Source organism: Aplidium turbinatum, chromosome 13, assembly GCF_918807975.1.
Source record: "Aplidium turbinatum chromosome 13, kaAplTurb1.1, whole genome shotgun sequence".
Lineage (NCBI taxonomy): Eukaryota > Metazoa > Chordata > Ascidiacea > Aplousobranchia > Polyclinidae > Aplidium > Aplidium turbinatum.
In genome coordinates, this window is record NC_137484.1 from 22696059 (window position 1) to 22717059 (window position 21001).

The 21001-nt window shown below is 37.5% G+C and overlaps 1 protein-coding gene across 1 annotated transcript; it reads right to left on the reverse strand.

Annotated features, from left to right (window-relative positions):
* Window positions 1-285: 285 nt before the first annotated feature.
* Window positions 286-12165, reverse strand: LOC145782151 (enolase 4-like). Its single transcript, XM_082593908.1, has 12 exons — window positions 11988-12165; window positions 10834-10962; window positions 10192-10264; window positions 9580-9700; window positions 5804-5990; window positions 5159-5345; window positions 4582-4703; window positions 3681-3863; window positions 2943-3112; window positions 2196-2415; window positions 1666-1784; window positions 286-1593 (listed from the first exon to the last, which is right to left on the reverse strand). The coding sequence occupies exons 1-12, from the start codon at window positions 12117-12119 to the stop codon at window positions 1467-1469; spliced, it is 1770 nt and encodes a 589-aa protein (XP_082450034.1). The 5' UTR covers window positions 12120-12165; the 3' UTR covers window positions 286-1466.
* Window positions 12166-21001: the final 8836 nt, after the last annotated feature.

Consider the following 21001-nt stretch of genomic DNA (forward strand, 5'->3'; position numbering starts at 1 on the left):
AAAGTTAGAAAATTCTTGGTGTGTTGCTATGAAAGCCTTCTCAAGTCTTGTTATATAAGCCATGACAGTGTTAATTCTCTGCTCAACAAGTTATTAGGCTACTGTGAAAGTGGATTTTCGACCATGATGTATATCAAAAATAAGTAGCCTACAACAGATATCGTTTGCAACTGGAAGAGGATTTACGTGTTGCCTTGAGTAAAATCGAACCATCGTTTGAGCGAACTTTATCAATAAAGCAGCAACAAATATCTCACTGAGAAGTGACAAACAAAATAACTGAAATTTAATTTATTTTTGTATTTTTTGCATTTTTGTGTTAAATACCGATTTAACGTTTAATTGAGCTATAAAAGCAATTTAATTTAGTAATGTATATCTGAAAAATTCAATCAGAATTTTTTTGGGGGTACGAAGAATGCTCTGACCTGACAAAGGGGGTACGAGCAGCAAAAAAGGTTGGGAACCCCTGTTGTAGAGGCTCTTGACGCAGGACCGGTTACCGAGATTGATAAAGTGAAGTTTTCCGATTGTTGAAGTGTTGTTGCCGGAAAATTATTTCATTCACAAAGTGCCGCTTAATGGAGAGCAGTCCTGAAATGCGTTGCTGAAGCGCACACCCCAAGCGTCAAACTTGCGCCGCGTGATCTTGAGCCGGGCTCGTAACCACTGAGCTAACGGTGCGGACAAACGTGGGTGCGACATGGACGGAATGAAGCAACGGGTATGGAACTGACGTAGGAACAGCTCACCTCGAGTAGGAAAGCGACACCAGCATTGACGTGTTATACAGTGTGGATGTAATTTTAGAAAGTCTACTGTTAATATAAAACCAGCCAACCACAGTAATACAATAAAAACCTTGTTGGGTATATGAAAAACAATAATGATTTGTACAGCGATGGTTCGAATCATGCTGCGATGTATATCCATCACTGACACGTGCTGCCTCAGGGTAGTAGCCTACATCGCACATAGTTACAGCGCAGTGCTGTAAAGGTGCAATTAAGTATAATCCTACTGACTACGTAACTGAGACTATGCCGCATGCCAGTGCGTACTTACCGTAGCCTACTCCATTTACCATAATCCAATAGGGTGATTGGAACACCAAATCTGTTTCGTAGATTATCAATGTCAATGTAAACCCAATCAAGAAATGAAATGTGAATTATCACCTCATAGGCTTCGTCAATAGTTGTCCTCGTGTTTTACATCTTTAGCCAGACAAGCACAGTGGCCAATGTGAAGCACCACATAGCACTAATGGGGAGAGGTGGCGGGTTGTTGGAATGCTGCGTGTCATTAACCTCTCTACATCAGCTCGGTTGCCATCGACAAATGAGAATAAACGTTTAGAACTTTTCAAAAAGTGTTAAAGAAAATAGTTGGATTTGCGATAAGCATTAAAACAAAAGAGTTTAAATAAACGCAAAAGGACTTGTTTGCTGCAACAAGTCATGTCTTCATTTTTTCTTCCCTTTCGAATGTTCCGAGACACTGTGGACATCCGCGTCGTCCTCACTGGCGGTGTCATGAGGAGGAGGTGGTGGCTTGAGGTTGGGAAACTTGAACTCTTTTCTATAGTCCAAGCTGAAAAACATGACGAAGAATGCTTTCTGGAATGCAACCAAGAACCGATGATTCCAAAAGAAATAATTTTACCTGAACTTTTCGTCACTTCTGACCAGGTTTTCAATCTCAATCAATCTGTTCAGCTTGATGACGTTTTCCCCAAAAGATGGCGCTCCAAACCGCACGATATCAACATCAGCCCCCACAGCCTGGAAGAATATGCCTTAACTGAAGATTTTGTGAATTATGACGTATTAATAATTGAACATGTAAAGGCACAGACGTAACACTCTGAAGGAAATCGACAAAAATATGGAATTTTCAGAAATTTTATGATTTGGAATGTATTTCGGTATGAATAGGGTTATTTTTAAAGAGCTCATCTAACCACAGCATGATTCGAACCACTGACGTTGGCTCGGTCACTGAGGCTAAGAGCATGAGTTTTCTGTATAAGCATCTACAACGAGCACTTGTACATTCTTAATCCACTTGATAAGTAGTACTGCATTCAAGAACTGCTTTGAATGCAGCATTATTAATCGGAATTAGTCCATATCTCATATGTTGAAAAAAACTTGATTTCAAATTTTTTTGTTTCTAATGTAAAAATTTCTTACTATGTCACTGCACATATCATCGCATACGTCATCGCTCGTAGACATGAGAACTGTGACGCCATCGACAGCTCTGACGTCACCGACAATACGCACAATTTCGGAAAGGGTCAGACGTCCACCGTTGCTAATGGCAACTCCGCTTGATTTGCGCTCGCAGAAGGAGGTGGGGCTTACATTGTGCAGTGGACCGTAAATATGCTCTCCACCAATCACAAAGCACCTAAAGCAAAAATACGAAAGCAACTATCTTAGCCACGTACAATCATGCACACTAGAAGTAGAAGTAGTTTGCCACATGGGGGTCCAGGAGGTACGTTGGGACCCGGGAAAAAATTAGGATCGATCTTTCCAGGGGGCCCAGACACGCAGAAAACATGTCATATTGTTTGTATTGCTGTTGTTTGCTTTAGAGGTATCTTGTTAGGGGGCCTTGAAGGTAGGAATGGTCGGATGGAAGAAGTAATTATTCTGTGTTTCACTGTCCCTAGTTGAAGGCTTCGTTGGTACCGACCCAAAGTATCCTCTCACCGGCCCTGCACACTTTCAAACGACGTCATAACCATAAAGCAGGTTTTAACCAACACACGCCACTCTGTGAACCAAACGCGGCTGTTTGATCGGTTGCTAGTTGTAAGACATAAACATTTCAGACAGATTTCGACCTTAAATGAAAACAGCTATGGTAGTAGATTACTTACTAGAATGATAAATTCATAAATTTCTAAGAAATGTATAAAATAGTTGTACTTGTCACCGATGAGTTCGCATATCTTGGGCCACTGCTCTCTGTCCTCCTTGCGAATAGGATCGATTATCATTACGACTACGGGATGGCGCCCCACAAAATCTTTGTACAAGTCTACCATCTCGTCAGCTGTTTTCATAGTTCCATGTGCAACCTCATACTTGCCTTTATCCTGCCAATGTGACGTCACACAAAGGCTTATAACAGCTGTCAGTCTTAGAGCACCCATTTACAACAATGAATGGATAGATAAACCAGTGTTGCCAGATAGGGAAGTTTGTCCCAGTTTGGAAAAAAATTCAAGATTGTTGAGGAAAAAAAGTTATTAGCAAATTTTTTTGGGCATCGTCTGGCAACACTGAGATAAATCACAGTCTAACTCTGTGTTTTGTCGCCCGCGTGCCGTAGACTTCTTAGTGTTTGCGGCAAGCAGTCACTCGTCTGATCACCTTGCAAGAAGGCACAGGCGTGACAACATACAATGACAACATATGTTCCAATATAATCTTTAGTCAGCAAATCAGCTTTTTTTACATTAATTCAACGTATGCAGACACTAAATCAATGTAAACTTGCTGGGATACAATACAAAAATATTAAAATATGTAAAATCATACGTTGCATTTCAGAGGTGTGTATTGCAGACACTGCTAATGCAGCTTTATAGGCTAGAAGTATAGCCAAGTGACACTGACACCCATGAGGCCACCAAAAAGATGATCAAACAACGTCGAACTTACGTAATCAAATAGCTCGTGAGCAGCACAATCTATTCCGATGGAGACATCTTGACCTGGCGTGAACCCGCACGCGTGGACGACCTCGACAACAACGTCTATGGCTTGCTCGTGCTTGTCAAAGGACGGCTGGAACGCCCCGTATTGGCCTGTATGGGGAGCATGGCCCGTATGGGGGGCATGGCCCTGATGAATGATGCAATGTCTTAAAGCAGACAATAACAAATAAAGTACAGCAATATCTCACCGCACTGCAATTATATTGATTGACTTGAAATATCTTATTTGGTTTTGTACGTCACATTAGAACCTAAGAATTACAAACCGCCATGTGATGTGCCTTTCTCCTCTGCTTTGCCGTTTCATTCTTATGAATTTCGTTTTCAATTTAGTGTGAAGATCAGTTATTTAATACAATGTAGATGTAAAATCAGTTATTTTTTCGTTATTTGAAAAGGGCTAACATGTGTATGGCCGAAAACGTTCGTAGATAGTTTATGTTCAGTTTAATATATTATGTTAAATGCCGTGTGGTTGCTTGGTTTCATCTGTTTATTGTTGAAGAAAGTCACCTCTTTACCAAAATTGTATCACATTAGGGCTGCGGCAATGTACAGTACAATGAAACCAAACTAGTACGTTTTGTTTTGCTGTAACCTACTTTGCAGTAATGCTACAAAAACGTAGCCTACAGTGAGACCAGATATCGCGACGTGTTTCAACTTATTACAATTTATAAAAACTTATCACAAACGGTTTATGGTTCTTACGACGTTGCTCAACAAACATTCGGTTAAAGTTTCAGGCTTGAAGAGATTACAGTTGTTGTTTGTATGAAAGAATAACATGAGCGGTAAACGTCTCGGAATTGTCCCATTAAACCAAAAAGAACCAATCAACTTACCCCTTTCGAAGAATAGTGTTTCCCTATTCCTTCATAGACTTTTGTTAAATTTTCGACGCTTTCTGTAACAGACCACGACGGTTTCGCTATAGCGAATACAGACTTGATAAGGTTCTGTTTGCCTGAAAACAACACATAGTTTTACTTTAAAAAAATAATAATGTAACTCGCGACACCAGATGTCGCAAAAACTACAGCTATCATAGACACAAAACTTCGAGTTAAAAAATGTAAATGTTTGATATATGGAAGGCGTCTCATTCGACTGAACAGACGTCAAAGTTCTTAATTCCTTGTCAACATCACTAGCCTATAGAGAACAATAAGTTATATTTAAAACGTGAGTTACATTTTAAAACAAAAACATTAAAATTGAACGTTTATGCCACCAACAAGATCTGGGTAGTCAGTTAGATATCTCACCCACCCACTGTACGGCAACTACTCGAATTAATTGAATTTCTACCAAATCGTGAGCAACCTACTTCACAAGCATTAGTTCAGTCTTATCTTTATGTGAAACCATAGAAACATAATTCTTTAAAAATGCGATGGTGAGAAAGTACAACCCGCTCACCATGAGCGTGCTTCCCGCTGCTGATCATCGCCATAGCAACGGTTGGCATGGTGACTTTCAATTCCCCGTCGGTGCTTTCTCCTCCTCTTGGTTGTGATCGGATGAGGTGCTCAAATGGAGATTGGCCCAGAAACAAGGAGGATCCTTTCAAGACCGTTTGAGATGCAGCAAAAACTGAGGAGCAACCCTGGAAGGGAAGACAAGAAGAAAGTCAACAATTGTTTCACCACAAAGTTACTGGGTCAACTCTTATTTCGGTCTTTTAGCGTCTTCAAAAAATAAGAATCCACTTTCAAGTATATGCTTAACGTTTCGTACAAACGGCTGAAGTTGAAAAGTTAACACTTAGAGCAGTGTTTCTTGCCAAAAAAAATAGTCTCCTAACTATGTGGCAGTTTATAGTCTTTCGATACTATTCTGATAACACCATTATTTAACATCTTGCTTTACATTACATACACCATTATTTATTCACGTGTTTTGAAAGTTTAATTCATTCTATTATGTGGCGCTGTCGAAACAGATAAATTGGTTAGAACCCAATCCTGTCCAAATCAAACCAATGCTTGAGAAAGTATAAAGGTCTTTGCAGGAGCTTAATTATAATTTACTTTACATAATTAAAACTATAATAATTTGTCATACTTTCATTCGAGGCTCCATATGTTCCTTTGGCGGAATATGTCTGTCTGGGTGCTTTCCTTTCTTCACCGCAGATCCCTTTTTCTTCTTACCGCTAGACGGCGTAGGAGTTCTTGATCCAACGTCATTTACGTCATCAACATGAGGCTTGGCGATAAACAAACCACGCTCAACTTCTTTTATCCAGTCACTGTTTTGAGGGAAAAACAATTTGTCACTAACAGTTCACAACATCAAATGACACGCTGAGCCACAACCTCAACAAAGTATCTCGATCGAGACCAGAAAAAAGGGCCTGGAAATCCGGCAACCCGGACCGGGCACTAAATTAACCTTCTTTGTTAGGGCTGCTGGGGTCGATGGTTCATCCTTTTATCACCCCAGCTTCACGATGTTCCCGGACTACACTGGATGGACAACAGAGAGTAGCCAGTTGTTTGGTTTCATCATCCAAGACCTCGCAAACGTACCACTCTGTTAGATGGTTGAAGATGGTCCATCGTTGATGATGTGGTGTGCAGTATGTTCCTCGGCATCACATTTATAATGAAGATGCCATTCTCCCCTGATGCATGATTGAATGGAAAAGTCCGACACTCGTACGAAGAATCCACTGAAGCTGAGTTCTGTTTGCTTCGTCGAGGTCAAAAGTGAAATCCACAATAAAATATTTACCGGTAAATAGTCGTTCAACGCTGCCGTTGTATGCAAATAAATAGGCACAAGTAGAGGAGGCATAAAACTTCAATTTCAATAACACAAAAAACAAAAACTTTAACACTTTAAAATCAAAAGAGAAGACTGGCTTCGGCAGATGAAAAACGTTGATGTTGGGCTGGGGAAATTTCTACACAAGTTGCAAATGCGGACAGGGGCTAACAATGCAACATCTACTCGAATTCCTTGGTCTGAAAGCAAAATTATCTGTACGAGACTTGGCCGAGTTTAACGATGGTGCAACAGCTTGTGTGCTGCTTATGAGCCACCCAAGACCGAGTGATACACGGAGATTAACAAAAAAGATTATCGTATTATGACACGGGTATGGTTTCCAGGGCCGTGCTAGCACCATCTCGCCCCCTCCCCCCCACAATCCACCAGTGGGCCTCTAATGAATGCAAAAATTTGCATTCATCATTTTAGCAAAGAGTAAACAACTTTTAAGATTTTGTTGAACCATAGACAAACAAAACAAAGTAACTTTAGCGGGTTTAACATGTTGTATTACACAGAGATATAACATAATTTTAAAAAATCAACTCAAACGTTCTCGACATGTACGTGTCCCCATCAAGAATTACTTAAATCTGCAATTAGGGATGGGCAAAATAGAATACCGAATATAGAATAACCGGTTGTGAAGCCAAACCGGTTTCAAAATGCATATGAAATCGGATAATTGAAACCGCTTTAACGATCGACTCCGAGCCGCTCCGTCTGGTCGCAACGAATTCGCTGCAGCGAAAGTAGAATTGTTTATCGATTTAGTGCAATCCGGCATAGGAAAAACGTACGAGTTTCGTTGTTCGCATTAAAGAGATCTTTCTTGTCAAGCGCAATATTTTTGTGTAACTGCCACATCTGCTTCTTCAGAGAGATGTTTTTCAAGTGCAGGTTTAACTGCCACTAGTGTTGGGCGATATTGAAAAAAACAAAACGATACAATATTTGAAAAAATACTCGATATTTTTGTTCTAATTAAGAAAAGAGTTTCTCAGTCTTTGAAATTAGTGTCGGCAATAAAAATGCCGAGGCCACACGAGCGTGGGTTAGACGAGCGTGGGTTAATATGTAAGGTTAGGGTTAGACATTCCTGCCAGTCGTTATGCCACAGCCATAGATTTGTTCCTTAGTCAATACCCTGATGGAGCTCTGCGAAAGAGGCGTGTGGATGGGTATCAAAGCACGAAAGCCGCAAAACGTGGACGCTTCATTGCGAACGGCAAAGACAGTGTAGATTTACAGCCAGGCGATGAGCCTCTTGATGTGTCTGATTCCAATGATGACGCGACAACCTCGTGCTCCGATACAGGATCTGATGATTTCGATTCTGACAGCTAGTTCGTTATCAAATAGACTTTGTGTTGCTCGCAGTATCCCAATTGTGCCGAAACTATGTTAGTGCATACGTAAATCGAGGCAATCTTCTCGCAGGGAGCTATTAATTCGTTACCGCTACCTGGTTGAGCAATTAACGTTATTTTATGATAATTCAACGTCGCTAGATGTCGAATTAATATAAAACAAACGTAAATTTCTTTTTGGGCATTGTTGTTACGCAATATAACCCGCCGGGAAAATTAAATCGATTTGTGCTGACTCAAACGTTGAATCAACCCAAAATTAACTTACTTTTTCTCCCCGTGAGTTATTTAACGTGAATTACCGTAACAGCGTGCGTATCGCGTTGCTCGCTTTATCGCTACTTTTGGCATTATTACATCACATCAAATCAAACAGTGCGGTCGTGATGGACTACTCTAGTATATTTTTCGCTTCTCGTTTTACATGTTTTGGTACAATTTTTTTCGTAATAAACGTTCAAAGCAATTGCCGAGGCAATTTGAACTTTTGCCGTTTGGCCTCGGCAACGTTTTTGTAAGGGTTTGCAGTTACGAGTTAGGGCTGTGACAGTTAAAACATCGAATGAAATTGAAATACATAGCGATATTGAAAAAATATTGTATCGTATCGAAAATTTTAATTCGAATAGCCTATCGCCCAACACTAACTGCCACCAAGATGAGATCCCGTTTGACTGGTGAACATTTAAAAAGCCTAAATTTGTTACACTGCAATAAGCAATTTTGTAATGTTCATTGTTTTTATAAAATCATTAAAATGTGTTGATGGTAAAAACGGTCAATTATTCTAGAATAGATATCTGTATTCTATATTCGGTTTCAGTATTCTAGAATATTCTAGAATAGCTAATTATTCTATTTTGCCCATCCTTAAATGTACATAAAATGAAAATTATAAGATAAATCTGACTATGCACTATAACTGTACAAATTAAACTTCTTGCTCAGTTTGGGCTGTTCAGTCCAGAGTGTCGTTGCAGTTACAGTGCATATAGTCAAATTTATCTTATGATAAATACAAATAACCTGATGGTTTCAAACGTGTTATGCAAGATGGCACACTATACATTGCCCACCTGAATAGCTCATACAATGCAGTGTTTTTCCAATGTTTTTCAGCCAAGGAACACTTTCTGAATTAAAATAACCTAGCGGAACTCCAAAAAAAGTTATATAATAAGGCAATAAATTAAACAACACAACAACAATTTATTCACTTTCAATTTTTCTCAGTGCGATATCTGGACGTGTTTGGATGAGGGCAAACTTGATAGGGAACTAGAATTGCAGAAAGACAAACGCGAAGCTCTGGTGATTTAGATTTTCGACCGGTGTTTAGTCGAATTAATAAATTTCTTGCGAAACACTTGACAATTTTTCACGGAACACTGCGTTCCGATTGTTCCGTGAAACACTGGTTGAAAATCACTACTATAATGAATATCGATCAATAAACCAAGGTTCAACTCCACGCTTACGCAGTTAGCAGCGCATTTCAATGCTATTAGATTAGTTTGGAAAAAGATGAACTTACAGCCATTTGGTGATTATCGAGCAATGGAAAGTTTAAGTCTACCACCTCAATAAACTTATTTCAGGACCAATAACAGTAGAGTAGCCACTACCCACTACCCAGTTCCTTTTATTCGGTTACCTTTCCTCTTTAAACTACATATTGCCCTTTGTGGGACAAACCTCAGAGCTTTATCCACTTCAACTTGTTTGAGCATCGGAATCCTCTTCAGCTGATCGGATACCAGTTCCGTCACGTTAGAGCAGTTTTTGGTCGCAATCTCTTGAATAGTTGGACATGAAGCTGAAAGATAACCAACGTGATTGATCAAAGTATAGCTTAGTTTGTCACAATAACTCATAAAACACTTCCATTCGAACCAAATGACATGAAAAATCGGATTATGAATTTTTTCATAATAGTACGGTAGTTTTGTAGTTTTGCACTATCCAATAATAAGCTGGGCTACTTTGATATAACCTAACAACACCCTTATAAGAAATAAGAAAAAAAGAACCTAACAACATAGAAATAACTATAATAACGTAGGAATTGTCAGATATGTTTAGATATAACTTATGTAAGTCAATACAACAAATTGTAATGTAATTATTTGTTGATCAAAGTATTTCAACAGGCAGGTCACAAGATAACATTTAAAATTTGACCATGGGCCTAAAAGGTAAGAAGAATAACCAGCGAAATAATTCATCAAATATCAACTGAAATAAAAAATCCATATTGGCTCTCTATGTAGGTGGCCCATAATTTTCAAAAATTAAATCACAACTTGCCTTGATCATGGTAGAGTTGTCCATCGACTGTGATCATTTCATTGGCTAGAGACACAATTGTAGACGCCATTAACTAAAAACATGAACAACGCCACCTTTAAATCCCATCTCTTCCAAATTTAGTTATTTGCTTTACTAGTCAAAGCTTTTTCAGTATGTTACATTCTACCACTACAAGCAACGTTTTGAAACATATCTCACTGCTTAAAGCAGGTCAGCAGAGAGAAAAGTGTTTAATATTTGCATTTCAAACTAGAGCTATGCTTTCACAAGAACGGATTGTACATACAAAAGCAAACGCTTAATTGTGCACACCAAAATATAATATAATAATATACTAATATAATATTGAATAATATAATTTCCTGTACAAAATTGACACACATGAGGTGACTGACTGGTCCACATCGATAAAGCTAGGTGCATTACAAATTAGGCGATACCAGTTTTATTCGATATGGACAGCTTTGCCTGATGTAAATAAATAATAATAATTATAAAGCTGACGCTGGGAAATTGATGTTGTTTGAACAGCAATGTACCAGTGCAGTGAGTGCACCTATACCTTAACTTTGGTTTAATGAGAATGTTTAAGCTTTAGGAACACTTTTATTTCATAGAATAAAAATACCAACCAGCCACCTTTTCATGGTTCTTCACTATTGCATAAACAGAGCACTTAAGAGAAGGCACTCCAGGACTGCTTCTTACAATTTGACACTCCAATCTTGATAAAACTGGTTTCAGTGCAAACGTTTCAAAGAATTCTGACTAAAAAGAATAAAAACTCGTTTGTAACATTCAGTTTTATGAAAGATATCTGACAATAGTTCAGACACAATGAAATGCTACATAAAAGCTTTGGTATTTGAAATGGAAACGTTATGCAGCAGAAGTTATTATAAGACTTAGTATGTGCTGTGAAGATATGTGTCTAATTGATTTAATTAAATTTATTGTCTGAAAGCACAAAACAATGATATATATCACTATATATATAATGTTTTTGTTTATCGCTTTATATCAGACCTGATGTCATCTGATTGTTTTTATCGTTCTGAATACTTTCAATTCTTCCACCGCTCATTGTATGCAAATTTGTAACAGTAGGTAGCCTATGACATCCAAAGTGGTTTTCTGTGATCTTTGCGTATTTGCAGTTTGTGTATTATTTCGTTGTTTTGTTTTGGATATGGACAGCTTTGTCTGATGCAAATAAATAATAATAATTGGAATAGTGAAAATAAGATAAAAGAAAATATGAAAAAACAATGATGCAAAAATATAATTTAGTATCGAAATTTATGAGTAAACAGAGAAATTATCATGGTTGAATTTATTATTAAAAGATTACATTATTAGGCTATCATTGTTATGGTAGGCTATTTATATAATTCTTTTTTTGAATCATCTTATATAGTGTAAACTAAAACTAAGTGAACATAACAGTTTCAGGCAATAAACTACTGTTTTATTTACAGACCAAAAAGCATTCTGAGTTTAAGGTTATATTTTGAAAAATACATCTACAATAAGCAATACAAACAATTTAAAATAAATACAAGGCTAAAAATTCCAATGAAAATACAGTAATAAGAAAATGATATTGATTTTTGGTTGTCTGACAAATTTTGGAAAATGTAGGCTATGCTTGCAAGTTAGTCATTTGAATCAACCTTTGAATGGATGTCTTGAAATCGATTTATATACATGAAAACAGCTATCTAGAAAAACAAATGCTTTATCACTTTTGTACAAACAATATTACCAACAGCAACAAAAATACATTAACTAACCAATCTTCCATATATATCTTTTGGATTTTCAAAAAACATGGAGTTCAGTATTTCTTCAATTCTCTCTGGAACTTCATTATTATAATAATACTCTGCAGCTTGCTTCTTCAATTCAGTAAAATCAACATCCATGTTTTAATGATTATGTTTACATACACTTCTATTGAAATGAAACTAGATGACTAAAATTTAACAATTGACACCAAACTCAAAAGTGTTAGTTTCCAGAACAATAAAACAGATAACATGTTTGAGCTATTTCTACAGTGATAGTATCTTGTACTGGAACTAAGAACTAGGCTATTAAGATGTACCATCATTTTTTTCAACTTTACTGTTGGTTTCTGTTTTGTGTTTGTTACAGTGAGGTTCCTAGATGGTGAGGCACTAATTTTTTCAAGTCACTTTTACAATAAAATTTTTTAACAACAAAAATGGTATCATACTAAGCAAAAAAACTAACAGCATGCTTTCACATTTATTAAAAATAAAATCCATGCGCCTATCCTTTTGGACTAAAACACCTGTGACTTTGTTGCAGAGACCCTTCTTTAGTCCAAACATTATCACTAGAGTAGATATTGAAAACAAGAGACAGGGAAAGCGACAGGAAAGAGACAGAAAAGGCGATTTTTAAAGCATAGCCACACAGCCACTTCTTTTTTGAGTACCAATCTCTTTGAAAGTTGCGAGTTATTTTTTTTTGTTCAGTCATCTGATGCAAACCTTATAAATTTGAAACAGGTCTTCCTGTATTTATAACTTCAACTTTGGATTGAAAGTTTAGTTTTTAAAAATCTCTCAGATTTCATACTAAATCTTCCTCCATTTTAGTTAAATTTTATAAGAAACAATCCTTTACACTACAAGAAGTCACATACCATGATTACCACGTAGCCTACTATGCGGGCATTCCAGATTGACGAAAAAGGTTTCACAGCTGTGACGTCACATTTGAGGCATGCCTCAAATCATAGCTAAATCGTTCATGATGATTTCTGGGCAACTTTGCAAAAGAAAAAGGCGCGCATAATGCAGTGTATGGAAGTTTTCTGATCTGAAGTGAGGCACAGCTTGGCGTTGCGTCTCCTCGCATATTTCAACGATTTTGACCACGTGAACGCTCGATAAGAATATCGCCACCGAAACAGAAAAAATTAAAGAACACTTTGGGTGTAAAAACGTAAAATTTAGGGGAAAGGGGGCACGACTACAGCAATTCACACAAATTAAAGCACCTAAAAACGTGCAATACATACTACTTTTTAACAAATAATATTTATTCTGTGATAACCATTTCTTTGATATAACTTTTGCTTTGCCATATGTTGGCAGGTGAGGCACTGCCTCACCTGCCTCCACCGACTGCACGTCCCTGGTTTGTTATATATGTTGTTTTTGCATTTAATAAATATAAGGATGACTTGATGACTTTTTGTACTATTTTTGCTTTTTCTTTTTTTTATTCAGCAAAAGTCATTGTTACATATATACTTATTTTTTTATGGTTTGTAATTTTGTTAACTGCTGAATAGAACAATACATTTGATGATAAATATAGTAGCTACCTATTTAAGCAAAAATTTTTTCAAATAACTTCTAGGCAATAACAAGTCTTTCCTGAATAAATTTTAAAATTCACATCCAATCTATTACGGTATAAAATCAGGTCGGGTTTGAGAAGATATAGTTGGAATAATTATTGTATTGTGTTAAGTATTGTTTGTAGTATGTTGGTACACAAGTCTAAAAATATATTAATGCTGTTGACATTGTAGCAGCATGTTTTTGTAGTTTTTGTTTTTTCTCTACTTTTGCTTCTCTTGTTAAAACCAATTCAGTTGCATCTTATGTGGTGTCGTTGTTTTTTTTTATTTTTTTACTAAAAAATGAACCGCTAATGTGATGGCCCACTGTGGTCTTTTTGCTGTCTTCTTTTGATTCAGTAGAAGTTGATGGTTAGTAATTAATTATTATAGTAATATCACTAGTAATTCCTTCATGCTGTGGTTAATAATTTTTCTGCATCTACTAAATGCAAAAATAAACTTGATTGATTGTAATTCCCTCAGCCGTAATGTCATGCCAAATAACTAAAAGCAGTTGACTTGGTGGCTACATGTCCCTTTGCTGCTTTCAGCTGCCTGCTGTGTTACATGATTCATGGTTATCAACCTCGATATGATGATGATGGTGTACTGCATGTTGTCGTTTACTTGGGAGCCAAATGAAACATGCTTATTACGCTATCATCAAGCAACAAACAAGTTTTTTTGGCCATGTCATGAGGAAGGAACAATTAGAACAGAGAGCTTTTTGTGGAAAGATCAAAGAAAAACAACTGTAAAAAACAGCGTCTTACTTTTCTCAATAACCTCAAGGATCATCTATACTTTCCAGCCGCAACAATTTGTAATACGGTCAGTCGGTCAAATACTAGAATAAATGGAAAGAACTATGCATAAATGCCTAAGCCTGGAACAGGCATGGTACTGTACACAAAAAGAAGAAGATTAGACTATATGAGAACAGTTCGCAAGCAATGCTGTGAAGAAGATAGAAGATGGCAAAAATGCATGGAAAGGAAAATTGATCAAGATTGTACATTTGAGAAGATGCAGCAAAAGGAGAAAGAAAGGAAAGAAGAATTGGCTTTGAACAGCAAGTGCTGTTGAAGCTATTGATGCACAAGCTGTTGAAGTTGCAATGGAAACTGATGACCATGATGATTATTCTCCAGAAATGGAACAATCTAAAAGTAAGAAAAGGCCTTATAGTCGCATTATTACTGATGAATCTTCAAGTGATTGCATTCCCAAAGAATACAGACATATTACAGAGAGCTCGAACATTGTGAGGCCAACTATTTACAAAACAGTTGATGTGTTGATTAGTAAGTAACCATTGCTCCAAAATTAACCAATAACCATCAGCTACACATAATCTTCATGTGGATGAAATGGTTGCTATTGATCTTGGTGTTGACCATATTCCTCAACATCTCCTTTGTCACACGCATCCTTGCCTTATGTTCAACAGGAAACTTTTGCAAGTCATCAGTGACATTGAGAGTACGTTTGCCGATGCAAATATATGCCCAGAACCTGAAAGTTTACCTGAGTAAACTTCAGCGTTCCTCAACCGTAACATAGGAAGATTTTGACTTTGCCATTGAAACGTTAACCACATCTAATGTTGAATGAACTTTCTGGGAGAACGTGTTCGAAGTATTGCAACTTTGTGGACTCTATCTCTTTACATACTGCAACACTTTCCTGTGTTTACTGCGTGTATTTAGAGGTTATTTTTGCGTACTTATTTGTATGTATTTCTGCGTACTTCACCTAGTTTACTTTATTATGTTCCTTCAGTTTAAGACCATAGAAAACTTTAACTGTTTCTTCCAACCTACAGAAGAAGACTGGTAACTGTTATTATAACTACTCCATCACTAACCTATTATTTGGTAATTTGTAAGCATGTTTTGTTTTTATTCAAAACTCTGAGAAAATGCAAATAACGTTTTAGGGTGAGAAAAAGGAAAAATCTCACTTTTTAAAAAATATATCATGTTGATGTTCTGTTAGATTAAAAAATAAGGTCTCAAACTGCTGGGGTGAGAAAAACGAAAAATCTCACTTTTTAAAAAATGTATCATGTTGATGTTCTGTTAGATTAAAAAATAAGGTCTCAAACTGCTCAGACTGTTATTCTGCATCTTTTAAGATCAATTGCAAGCATTTCTGACAAGTGGTTCTGGCATTATCTCTGAAAAACCATCTGCGCCCCCCCCCCCCCCATTTTTGATATCTGATTATCCGGGGGGTTTTTGCGACCAAAGTAAAAAAAAAAATTTTATTGCTTCGACATTGATCCATAGCATAAAGTTCAGGTGTACTCATTATTAAATTGTTGATTTTGCAATTTTGTGCCCCTCCCTACTATAATAACAGCCTAATATTCCACCTGTTTGCGAGAATAGTTTCATTACAAAACCTGTAAAATTCAATAAAAATTAGTTTCGATTTTCATCATCATCAAAAGTGGTTCTTTGTGATCTTTGCAGTTTGCGCTACCGGTATTTTGTTGTTTTGAATATGGACAGCTTTGTCTGATGCAAATTAATAATAATGATATAGGTCACTTGCCATAACAAAGCAGGGGTTAATCGATAAAGATAACATTAAAGTTTTATATTAGTGTTCTTGCTTTGTTTGTTATTTCTGTGAAATTTAGTTGTTTTTGTCTGCATAGCTCAATTGGTTAGCACGTCACTTCTGGAACGAAGAAGCTTCAAGATCAAGCGGCACTGGTTCGACTCTCGGGGTGTGCGCTTGAGCAACGCATGTTAAGGACTGCTCTCCATTCAGCGGCATCTAATGGATGGAATAGTTCCCCAGCAACAAGACTTCAACAATCGGAAACTTCACTCTGTCAATCTCGGTGACCGGACCTGCGTCAGTGATTTAAAGCCTCTACAAGTATGCGAAACTGCCAGGATTAAGCTATGCAAGAAGCTTTCCCAGTCCGAGGATAAAGATTCAATCAATCAATCAATCATGTTTTCTGAAAAGATGCACTCTAATTGCTCCTCAAACAATTGTCCACATGTTTGTACCCTGTACGACAAGCTCATCTTAAATCTTACAAAGCTAACTATATTGTAGCTGATGCTAAAAATAAAATGTTTAGTTAATTTTTTCTTTTATTGGCATGAAACAAATAGCCGGCAATAAAAAGTTAACTTCTGACAGTCTACTAAATTCAATTTTCAAACCAAGCCGCATAAACTAAGCTTGCCACCCATGGCAACTTCAAAGTTTCCAAAGGCGCTGTCGACAACAACCTTGCAATTTTCACGAAAAGAGAAGGGTCACTGATAAACTGTTTTTTAGTTGAAAAACACGTTTCCTTTGATAAAACTTTTCTCACATTTTTCTATATGTATTGAAATTAAATTTTCGAAGATGAGAAACTGAGACAAATTATTAAAGTGACGAAGCAGGCGCTGATGTCTCTCAACCTCTATTCCATTGCTTGATGTTGTTACGGATAAAAAAAGCTGTAGTTTGCAAAGAAGGATGCTTCATTGAGAGCAGCAGTTTTTAAATGTTTATAAATCGGCAAATTGACACATTACCTTGTTATGTCATTGTTTCTGTCGAAATATTGCCTTGGCGGGATTCTTCTCTCGATAACCTCGTGTTTTTTTATAGGCTTCTTGGTACGCTATATTGTTTGGGTGCATGTTTTGTTCGTCTGTTTTTCTGTCTACATTGCTTTTATTGCTCACCAAAAATAGAGTTACTGTCTTCTAGTAATTTTGATAAATTTAAAGGCACTTTGTTAAAACAAAATAAATTGACTTGACTTGTGAAAAAAATATTTGCGGACCTCTGGCAACACTGATTGACTTGCTAAATCATAATTCATAAACGAGCAAAACTGCAGAGAAGAAGTTAAAATTTGGCAAGTTGCAATACTGCGTTTTCGACAAAGTGGCCAAGTGTCCAGCTCAGTCTTTGGCAAGTTGAGTACGTATTCATTTCTGGTTCTCCTAAGTTTGGGTTAGTTTTTGCCCTTTAGCAGGAAATATAGTTGAGGTGATAAGGTAGTAGGCCTATATCTACAGCCCCCGAAATTAGCTTCCATCTACTACGGCAAAAACATTACCGTCGCCAAATCAACAAGCCTTGGATTGTGGCGGCAATAGCCGTATGCTTTATAAATGGCCATTGTGGCGTATTCATTAGGATTGTTATTTGTTTGTAACAGAAATTTTAAGGAGTGATAAATTTTTCGTAGGTCATTAGTTTAGAAGTTTGGACAGTTTGCCAATTTTACACCAATTCAATATTGTCATACGTTGATTTAACATGAAAATGAAGAAGTTACGGTACATGTCTGGGGCACGTGAGTGTTCACGGGTGCAACCTAGTTCGTACCCTGAAAAGATCGAAAGAAAAAATTTAAAAAAGCCGAAGTCGCTGATCGCAGTTTAATAGCAGGCCGTGGCTATTTGACCGGCTCCGGTCTTTGAATCTGAAACACTATTTGACCGGTCATGACGTCACTGCATAAGCGCTTTTTTCTTTTTCTCTTTCAAAGCAACAGACGAGAAGCGCCGATATAAGTTCTAACTTCAACCCGTATTCTTCAACTCAGTCCGTGGCGTGTGCGATACGTCTCCGGCTGCCAATCCGGATGGTATCTTCGATACCATCTGGAAGCATTATTTTTTTCATTTTTTTTTTATCTAAATTTTGATTGACCCGAAGCGCATTTATGTGGTCAATTTTTAATTTGAGTAGCCTACAGTCCAAGTTAGTTAATAGTTCTCAAGTTAGTTATATACAATACTTCTTTTAAAAAAAATGATAATGGTAAAACTATTTTTTAAAGAAGTATTGTATATAACTAACTTGAGAGAAAAATGTAGGGTCGTTCGGCAACACACGTTCACTTATGACGATCGGAAAATTACCAAGAGAAATTCTCAAATTCCAGCAAATTAAAAAAACTCTAACAGTATTACTCACATTTGAAAAGACATAAAAAATGGGCTGTAGGCTACTCAAATTAAAAATTGACCACAAAAATGCGCTTCGGGTCAAAATTTAGATAAAAAAAAATGAAAAAAAAAGAATGCTTCCAGATGGTATCGAACTCATCCCCTCTAAATAGGCAGCCAGAAACGTATCGCACGCACCACGGACTGAGTTGGAGAATACGTGTTGAAGTTAGAACTTATATCGGCGCTTTTCGTCTGTTGCTTTGAAAAAAAAAAAAAAGCGCTTATGTAGTGACGTCATGACCGGTCAAATAGTGTTTCAGATTCAAAGACCGGAGCCGGTCAAATAGCCACTGCCTTAATAGCACAAAGCCAAAGTCGTTGATCGGAGTTTCCGCAAACAACTCAAGGGTTAGGGTTAGCGGAAACTGCGGAAAAATATTTGCGGAAACTGCGATCAGCGAGGGTTAAAGTTAGAGAGCACAGATTACTTGATGGTTAGAGTTAGGGTAAGCGGAAACTGCGGAAAAATGCAGAGATGTATGTATACGCTGCAAATTCTACGCTGCATACTTGCGGCGTAGACTTTTTGTTTGCGCTCACGCTTGCGGCCACATTTTTTGGATAGTTTGCGCTTGAGGCTACGCCGTAAAGTTTTTGCGGTTTTTTAGCGCATAGCGTCAACGCATACTTTCTAATGTATTTTTTTCTCTACAACGCGCCAACACTTTCCAGCGCTGCAGTTGAAAGAATATTTTCAGTGGGCAAAGACATATTGGAACCAAAACACAGCAAAATGTCAGATGAACACTTTCAGATGCTTGTGTTTCTTCGTGGAAATTCAAAATAAAACTTGTTTGTTTCGAGTGGTTTATACCGTGTGAATGTTTGGCACCTAGCAAACAAAATGAGTTTACGCTAGTGCAGGGCTTCCCGATTCGTTTATCACCCCACACCCCATGGGATTGATGAAGCCAATCTCGCACCCCCTGTTTTGAAGCGGAGTGGTTCTGAGAAAAAAAAATTCAAAATGCGTACGAAAACAACGCAGTAAAGCAGCTCACCGGTCTTTATATGGCTAACGAATAGAAAAAAGGACAGCCTTCAACAGCGCAATCACACAAAATGCAACAGTGAATAAATAAAGAAATAACGCAAACTGAGAACATAATGGCGTTAATCAAGATCTTTGACTTTTCTCCTGCCTCTGCCATTCCTTTATTGCAAGGACCACCGGCGTGTAATGCCAGTTGCTACTTGCTAGTCAGGCCAATACCAGTTCTGTTTTTAGCCTGACTAGTAGCTGACACTTTCCTTTGCCTCAGTAAAAACTTCGTTCTCGCTTAAAACGCGTACTTTCCCAATGTGTACGATAAGAAATTGCCAACAACGAGCAAACAATTGCCAACAATGAGCAAATTGCTGACACAATATTATCACATTATCCGCCACCAATCGCGTGACGTTCGGACCACAGCCTTTTTGTTATCAGCAACTTGTTGGGTGGTAGGCCTACCAGTATTGTTGTTGTGCATTGTGCTGTATGGGCCAACATAGAATGCTCTGAGAGATAATCACCACCTCCCTCGTTAAACAAAATCCATCTCTATATATACGCGGTATAACTCTTCTTCGTCGGTGGATTCTCGCACCCCCAGCAACAGCTACTCGCACCCCCTGGGGGTGCGAGCACCCCCAATCGGGAAGCCCTGCGCTAGTGTATGCGCTGACGTTGACGCCGCCAACTTTTTTTACAAGTTGCGTTGACGCATTTGGCGTATGTTTTATTGAACGTTTGCGTTTACGCTGACGGCGTCAATATTTTTTGTATGCGCGTACATCACTGGAAAAATGTTTGCGAAAACTGCGATCAGCGAGGGTTAGGGTTAGAGCCATAGACTCCTTAAGTAAAGGACTGGAACCTCCCATGCTCGGGGTTTGTATGACTTGAGTCTGAATGATTAACTTGAGTCCGGGCTAAAATGACTTCTAGAGAAGCTAGAAACACAATCTTGGATTTCATATTAGGGTTTTTCAGGATGGCTAGTTCAATAGTGTAACTTTCAACACCATCTGAGGTCATTTTCAAGGTCAAAATATTATATTTTAAGGTCAAATTACAGAATTTTGGTCATTTTTGCCCATTTTTGCATCTAAATCGTAAAGCAAAACTCTTTGAAAGAAGGCTGTGACGAAATATGATATTGTGCACCTACAGCATCTATTGTGTAAGATATTTTCTCTACACGGCGTAAGTTCTTTGAAGTTCTTTTTATTTATTTTGGGAAATATTTTGGTGATTTCATATGCCCTTGCAAAACATTGTGGTTCCAAGCTTTTGTGATGTAACAATTTACTGAAATCATAGCTGTAATTTCCATGACAAGACTGAAAATGCGTTGCCGGTTTCATTTTGCTGAGTTGTTATCATTTGTAGATGCACCTTTATTAGCTCTAGTAGCATAATAATGCTGTTTGTACTGCTTTAGCTAACATTCTATTG

Bases quoted from the DNA above. Each gene is read 5' to 3' on its own strand.
- LOC145782151 (XM_082593908.1), bottom strand. From the start codon at position 12,119: ATGGATGTTGATTTTACTGAATTGAAGAAGCAAGCTGCAGAGTATTAT. The intron at 9,701-10,191 runs GCAAGTTGTGAT...GTTATCTTTCAG, and splicing joins ACAACTCTACCATGATCAAG to CTTCATGTCCAACTATTCAA. The intron at 3,113-3,680 runs GTAAGTTCGACG...TCACATTGGCAG, and splicing joins CTCACGAGCTATTTGATTAC to GATAAAGGCAAGTATGAGGT.